Source organism: Scleropages formosus, chromosome 21 (assembly GCF_900964775.1).
Source record: "Scleropages formosus chromosome 21, fSclFor1.1, whole genome shotgun sequence".
In the NCBI taxonomy this organism is placed as follows: domain Eukaryota; kingdom Metazoa; phylum Chordata; class Actinopteri; order Osteoglossiformes; family Osteoglossidae; genus Scleropages; species Scleropages formosus.
Genome location: NC_041826.1, coordinates 15,583,039 through 15,590,386, shown reverse-complemented (window position 1 = coordinate 15,590,386; position 7,348 = coordinate 15,583,039). Strand labels below are relative to the sequence as shown.

At 40.2% G+C, this 7,348-nt stretch overlaps 1 protein-coding gene across 1 annotated transcript; it reads right to left on the bottom strand.

Moving 5' to 3' along the window:
- Positions 1-275: 275 nt before the first annotated feature.
- Positions 276-7,051, bottom strand: dld (deltaD). Its single transcript, XM_018726080.1, has 14 exons — positions 6,934-7,051; positions 6,060-6,135; positions 5,894-5,973; positions 5,733-5,801; positions 5,452-5,521; positions 5,196-5,296; positions 4,849-4,992; positions 4,185-4,286; positions 3,713-3,903; positions 3,450-3,620; positions 2,924-3,113; positions 2,429-2,566; positions 2,122-2,211; positions 276-2,035 (listed from the first exon to the last, which is right to left on the bottom strand). Exons 1-14 carry the CDS (start codon positions 6,970-6,972, stop codon positions 1,970-1,972), a joined length of 1,527 nt encoding a protein of 508 aa, XP_018581596.1. The 5' UTR covers positions 6,973-7,051; the 3' UTR covers positions 276-1,969.
- Between the last annotated feature and the right edge of the window lie 297 nt (positions 7,052-7,348).

Genomic DNA, 7,348 nt, shown 5'->3' with positions numbered 1-7,348 from the left:
TTGTGAAAATACATACATTTTTTTAACTGACAAACCAAGTGGGGAACAGAAGTCTAAGTCCATCCACTACATCAAAACCAGTAAAACCTTAATAATTCAGCTTAACTCCTTGAATTATTCATGGGCTAGATTCTTATAAAAACAGAAGATAATGCTATTATGAATTAAAAATGAAAACTAAAAATTTAAATTTTTTAAATACTGTACTAAAATCAGTGTGGGAGAAGCAACACCAGGGACAGGACATTTGTCCTTAAGACAATTTTATTATACTTCTTGAATCAACATTAAAATTGCCTGCTTTAAAGTGACTGAAAATAAAAACGTTGGGTCCACAACCTCCTATTCGCTATGTTGTGTTCTCTATATGCGAGACAGTGCTGCATTCCTCCTGCACAACAGGTGGCATAAAGGTATAACAGAGGATGGCATAGGGAGAATAAATTAAAGTGCTTGACCCTAATTACAAAGTGCCTTCTTTGTGACTGAGTACAAAATAAAACTTCAGCATCTGGTCACTTTCAGTTTGCAGTCAAAAAAGCATAACAGAGACATACCTCTTTTTAACTGCGGAATATAGCAGAAATGCAGCTATTTCTGCACTGCAATAAATATTTTACAAAACAGAATGGCAACGAAAACATAATTAAACAAATAAACTGGCCAATGTGAATATGTTCCAAAACTCATAGCTCGAATTCTTGTAACATGTGGTAGCATTTTTTCCCCACAGAGTGGGCTCTTTATTCAGTAGAACAGCATTTTTGCCTGTTAAGCAGTCATTTCACGTCCATACACATGGCCTTTGAGCAATTTTGACAGACGTAAGACCACACAACCACTCAAATCATGCCGTCAGTCCTGCACAGGTGATTCTCAGCAACACTCAAATTCCTATCCCCATTATCAGTATAGAGCAGTCATCTACTACAACAAAATATATATGGAATAAACACTTGTTTTAACATTTAGAGAAATTACAAACCAAAACTTCATCTGAATATGTACACAAGTGTAATTATGCTTAGCACAAGGCAGTGAGGTAACAATTATACCCCTTTGACAATTTAAATGTAAATTAAATACAACCAGAAAAGCAGATTGAGTACTTAATTTGACATTTGCCTCCAAAGAAACTTACAATATTAAGATATTTAAATGTAGGTGTTTTTCTTGGAGCAATTCAATGTAAATACTTTGCTCCACAATATTAGAGCAAGAGGTGCTATTCCAATCCAGGTCCTCGAAGTCCAATGTGACAGCTCAAAGCACTACACTACGAGCTGCTGCTGCATACCACCCACAAGAGTGAAAGACATAAGTAGCTACCTGGTAAACTTTGTTTTATGAACGGAGACAAATTACCAAGTTGTCTCCATTTAGGGTGCATTGTATGTTTGGAGGTTAGACTCCAGACTACTGCAGTGCTGCAATGCACAAACAGTAATTGATAATGAATCCATGAAAATATAACATTGAAAGACTTGTCACAAATATTGTGACGCATTGGTGCTACCACCTACTGCTCTTTCCCACTTCTCTATTGAACTGATTTTCCCCTCTGATAAAGTGGGATTGTGTGGAAGTTTTAAGACACTGCATTTATTTTCTATCGTGATTTCAGTTATAGTCTGGTTTAGAAACCTAGCATGAAATATACAAGATAAAAGGAAATGTCCCCTGTGCATTTCAGAACCATTATACTTAAGTGTTAACTTTGTATGTGTCATTGTGACAAAAAAAGGCGGCATATTTGACTTACTAAAATGCACATAGTTCAATAAAACATACCCATCTATCATCAGTATTTTCAAAAAGTCAATTGTTTTTATTGAGAACATTTAAATAACAATAATTGGGGTACTAGGTAAGTTGTCCAGTAGGTCATGCCACCTATGGATAAATGGGCCAGATTTTGTAAACTGCCTTGTGAGACAGACATGTATATACATCAATCGATTAGAGTGTTTTAGAAGTTAATTGCTTTTCCAAATGATGCTGCGAGGTTGGCTTCTCTGAAGGCCTCTGAAACCGTCTGAAAGATGAGAAGAAAAGATGACTGGATCAAACTGGGTGCATGTCAGCGCGGTAAAATTAAAACTAGAAATGAGAGGAACTCACAGGATGGGCGTGGCACACACGGGCAACATCCTCGCATGAGGCTCCATACTCCATTGCCAGTGCTGCCTCATTGATCATTTCCCCAGCACCCTGGACACAACAGGGACACATTACTATTAGCACTGCTTTGGCACTTTGATCCACCACATTATCAAAGACATCCAATCTAAGTATTTAAGTCTACAGTATTTTAGTAAACTGCATAAGTTCTTCTCACATATCAGTTCAAGGAAAATGCATGATTATATATGGTAACTGCTGTTAATCAGTAAAGATCTATTCTGTTGCTTGGGGTCAGTTGACTTACTGATCCAAGAATGTGAGATCCCAGCATTCTGTCTGTCTCCTTGTGGCTTAGGATCTTCACCAAACCCTCTGTGTCTGCATTGGTCTTTGCTCTGCTGTTAGCTGCAAAGGGGAATTTGCCAACTTTGTATGGGATACCCTAGAAAAACAACAGTATCATTTAAAGGACAAGGACTAGCTCAGTTTATGTAACAAATTAAAAAATACTATATGCTCCGATTTAATTAACACAAAAGTGCTTGTAACATGTAGCACACAAAGATTGAGTTTAGAGAGAAAAAGCATGTCTTAATCAGTAAGGGGGAAAAAAAAGCCAGCCAAATTCATGGTACTGTCCAACACATTGTCATACTGCCACCATGTGATGGAACAAGGTAATTGCATGATACCAGGACACAAGTACTCACTTTAAGATTCCTGTACAGTTGACAAACCTAGTATACATCCATTATACAGTATATAAATTGTCATGTGTATTCTCTCCTCCTCAACTCACCTCTTCTTTAAGCTGCTCCTCTGTCTTACCCACCCAGGCTACCTCAGGGTGGGTGTAGATGACAGAGGGGACACAGTTATAGTCAATGTGGACAGCCCCCCCAGCCATGCCCTCCACACAAATGATGCCCTCATCCTCCGCCTTGTGAGCCAACATGGGTCCTGCCACCACATCCCCAATGGCGTAGATGCTGTGAGCCAGGGATCACAGAAGCCAGTTAAGTGCATTTTATACCTGCACCAGGGAGCCTCTAAGTGTTAATTTCCACACAACACTGTGGGTATCTTATATTTATAATATTGTTATTACTGCCTACTGTTGGTCAGGCTATGTTTTACTTAAAGTGACTTACATATTTTACCACACATGGAAAATTTACTTGATTAATTAAAATGAGCACAAAGATCAGTGGACTCCTTTACTAGAAAATGTTTGACTTACTCTGGGTTGCATATGGAAGCAGGAGATGGAGGCATTTAATCATGACACTTTTTGTTTAAGCACAGAGAGGAGTGATCTTGCTTACTTAGGCACTTTAGTCTGGAAGCGGTTGTTGATGGGAATCCGGCCACGATTGTCCAGCTCGATGCCCACATTCTCCAGTCCTAGGTTCTGTGTGTAAGGGCGGCGGCCGATGCAGACCAACAGAACATCGCAAATGAGGGTTTCATTTTTACCCCCTGCAGCTGCCTCCACCCTAAGAAGAAAACAGACATAAATCATTGATGTGTGCTGTTAAACACAGCATACTTCGGCATACTGGAACTGTTTTACAAAGCGAACACTCACGCCACATCAATCTGTCCATCTGGCCTCTTGGTGGCACCCAAGACCTTTGTGTTCAGCTTGAACTTCATTCCCTGCTTCTGCAGGATGCGCTGGAAGTTCTTTGAGATCTCCATGTCGATCCCCATCCCACCCACGTGGCCCAAGAACTCCACTGCCGTCACGTCAGAACCCAAACGCTGCCACACAGAACCCTGGCAATGGCAAGAGGCTCAGTACATACAACTGTTGTCTTGAAGCTCCTAAAAATCCTCAGATTACAGGAGACAGGCCAAATTGTAATATTCAGCATACCGCATGCACTGCAACATGAAAGGTCAGCGATAAAATATATGTATATTTTAAGTATTCCAAGAAACACTGTAATTTGACAATAAGAACGCTATAAGTTTTCAAGTTTGTGAAAATCATTATCAGACAGGCACACATTATGAGTCTACAATCTGAGGATCAGTACTAAGTGAATGTGACAAACCAGTTCCACGCCAATGACACCGGCACCAATCACAATCAGCTTCTCTGGAACCTTCGACAGTGACAGTGCCCCAGTGGAGGACACTATAGTCTCCTCATCAATCTGCAGACAGACAGATATGGAAATTATAGTTTTTACACTGAAACTCTACAACAGAAGTGTCCAAACTTTTTTTAGTTTTTCCAATCACAATCATTGTGAACTGGTGAGGGCTGCATGCATAAAACCTGTAGAAAGTCAAGTAGTACTGAATGTAGTACTGACTCAAACATGTAAAGTCAAAAAATTATTTTACTGTTTGTGTGTATTTTCTTTAGATGTGTGAACAAATGTGCATAATCGTAACTACTGTAGTTCTGTTCAGCGCAGTTGGTTTTCATACTGTGACTTCATCACTTAACTCATTTACAGCGAGTTAACTACTCTTAATGTTTGTATTTACTTAAACCTTAGTGCTCAACAGGGCTTCTAAATGAAGAATTCTGACAAATGTAAGAAATTTCAAGATGCTATCACATGCTGTGATTTTTACACATGGCCCTCAGACAAGTTTACAATTATTACAGACCTTGGCCAAAAAAGGTGGAAATTGCTGCTTTACATAATAAAACTTAAGATTAATTATTTGGTGTTAATTTAATTTAAGAGAAGCAATATTGTGTACCTGTATTCCTGGGAAAGGCATGACCTCTGACCCAGTAGCAATAAGGATGTTCTTGGTGTTGATGACTTGCTCGGCGCCATCACCCGTTGATGCGGTTACCTGGTTCTTACCTGTAATCTTCCCAAAGCCACTGACATGTGTTACCTGGAAATACCAGCATTAAAGAGCAAAAACAAGTAAATAGGGATGCAATTAAACTTTTTACATTTGTCATGTGGTATTTAACATGTGCTATCAAGTTTTCTTGAACAATTACTGATTTTAGGTGTATATAAACAAAAATCTGAATGTCCAGGAGTGTGCTGAAAGTTCTGCAGCAATGCAAGTGTCAGTGGTTTATGATGGACCTTGTTCTGCTTGAAGAGGTGTGCAATTCCACCCGTCAGTGCTTTGACTGCTCCGCTCTTCTGTGACATCATCTTCTCCAGGTTCAGTTTAATTCCAGAAACTACAGTGTTAAGAGGCAGTCACTTTATTCCATTCACTGTCATTTAAAGAACAGCAAACCAATCCCATGTTTTAAAGAATCATGAGACAGACATTTATTCTACAGTCAGGAAAATCATCCTGCATGCCCTCCCACAATGATACTTTTACACTTACTTTCAATACCCCTGCTTTCAAAATCTTTTCCATGTGCCAAGTGATACAGATAAGAGTTGTTCAGCAGAGCCTGAAAAGGTTACAATGAAAAAGGTTGAATCGGATAAAGTTTCCCATTTAAAATGTCCAGGTCTTCGGTACATAATGAAAACATTTTAACTAACCTTGCACATTTACACAAACCACTGAACTCTTGTTCTGAACATTGTGGATAGTTGCAGAACTCATACCAAGAGCACTGATACAGCAAATGATACAAACCAACCCTATTATAACTTCACCTTTGAAGGAATACAGCCAACATTCAAGCAGGTCCCTCCCAGGGTGGCATTCTTTTCCACGCATACTGTCTGAAATGATATAAATACATATCAGACATTTAGCAGTAGAACATTCACATTATTACTGCAATAAAAACAGCAGGACGTCAGCATTAAATTGCCTTGAAGCCAAGTTGAGCCGATTTAATAGCAGCGACATATCCACCTGGACCGGACCCAACAACCGCGACGTCTGCATCAACTGCAAAAAGAAACGTGAATCAGGAGATGCTCACAAAGTAATAAGTAAAGCTGTTGTAAGGGGATCAGTTAAGAAAAGGGACTTACTTGGTGATTTGTCAGCGTATGTCCTCACAGACAGGACTGCAGCTCCGTGGAGTTTACATGGCAGTTGATGCCCGCGCTTAAAGGTGGGGGGAGGGAGGTGGGGGGGTTTAGTACTACCTTCAATCATGAGTACCGACATACTTGAACATAGCATACAAGGGCAGGTGACATGTAACTAGCTCAAAAACTTACTAAGCTGCTTCTTCAGCTTAAAGCCATGAAACCCAGAACTGGACATTCTGACCATTTCTGCAGCATTGTGACATTTCAGATATGTTTGACACGTCGTTCACAATTCACATGTCAACATGATGATTTCAAAAATGTCCAAATCAGCGTACACTGACTGACTGACTGAAGGAACAACTGACAGTTCAGGGACTAACAGGAAGGAAGCACAAAAAAACAAGGACACACAGCACTAAGAATAAGTCCTGAAAAAAGTGCAGAAGTGACCATTCATCATCACTTTGGAAAAGAATGCTTTTAACCTCGTCAAGAGAGGTGTCACTGAAAGTAACTGTGTGCAACCACCATGCTTGCTGAGTAACTAGTTACACACACACTCCTGTGACCTGGCCCAGCTGCTTGGCACAGTGAAACACAGCCATTGCACAAAGCTCACAATCGGCCTCGTGTATGTGTGTGTGTGTGTGTGTGTGTGTGTGTGTGTGTGTTAATACAGCTGAGAAAATGTTCCATTTTGTTTAGTTTCACCCATCATTGTAGTAACTTCTGAGGCGAAACAGAGTTAGCTGAGCAACTAGGCCCCTTCAACACCAGCTGAATCTGAACAAGATAAACAGCAACGGGGGGCTTCCGCAACGCTACACGTTACTTTTAACAAGTCTGTAGTAAAATTGTTGGCGTTTACCTTGGCTAGAGAGCGATATAAATGGTTCCAACTCTGCATTTCGGCTCCACGTCCTTATTTTGAAGTCGTAACCTACAGAGAGACAGCGCAGCCAAGGTCTTTTCCGTGTGCGCATGCGCAGTCGAAGCCCGAAGACAGTGCCGGAGTCGTATTCATAGAGACCAGCTGCGCAAATGGCGCCTCACAGACTGCGTGGGAAAACTGCTCAAACTGCGCTTAGACGCTGCGTAAACTGCGTAAAACACATGAGCGCTGTCATTACATCATTGTACACGCTTTTTATAAATTACTTAAAAAACCGCCTAAGTTATCGGTATAATTAAAAGGAACTAATTTATGCTGATTTCACTCTCATAAATTTTGCGGTAAGGTTTCTCGTCTTGGTTTACAGGGCTTTTCCATCCATCACAGTTTA

What these genes read in the sequence shown, in the direction of transcription:
- dld (XM_018726080.1), bottom strand. Translation starts at nt 6,972, where the DNA reads ATGCAGAGTTGGAACCATTTATATCGCTCTCTAGCCAAG. An exon ending in TATATCGCTCTCTAGCCAAG is followed by an intron (nt 6,136 to 6,933) that starts GTAAACGCCAAC and finishes CCCACCTTTAAG; the next exon opens with CGCGGGCATCAACTGCCATG. An exon ending in GATGGACAGATTGATGTGGC is followed by an intron (nt 3,621 to 3,712) that starts GTGAGTGTTCGC and finishes TTTTCTTCTTAG; the next exon opens with GGTGGAGGCAGCTGCAGGGG.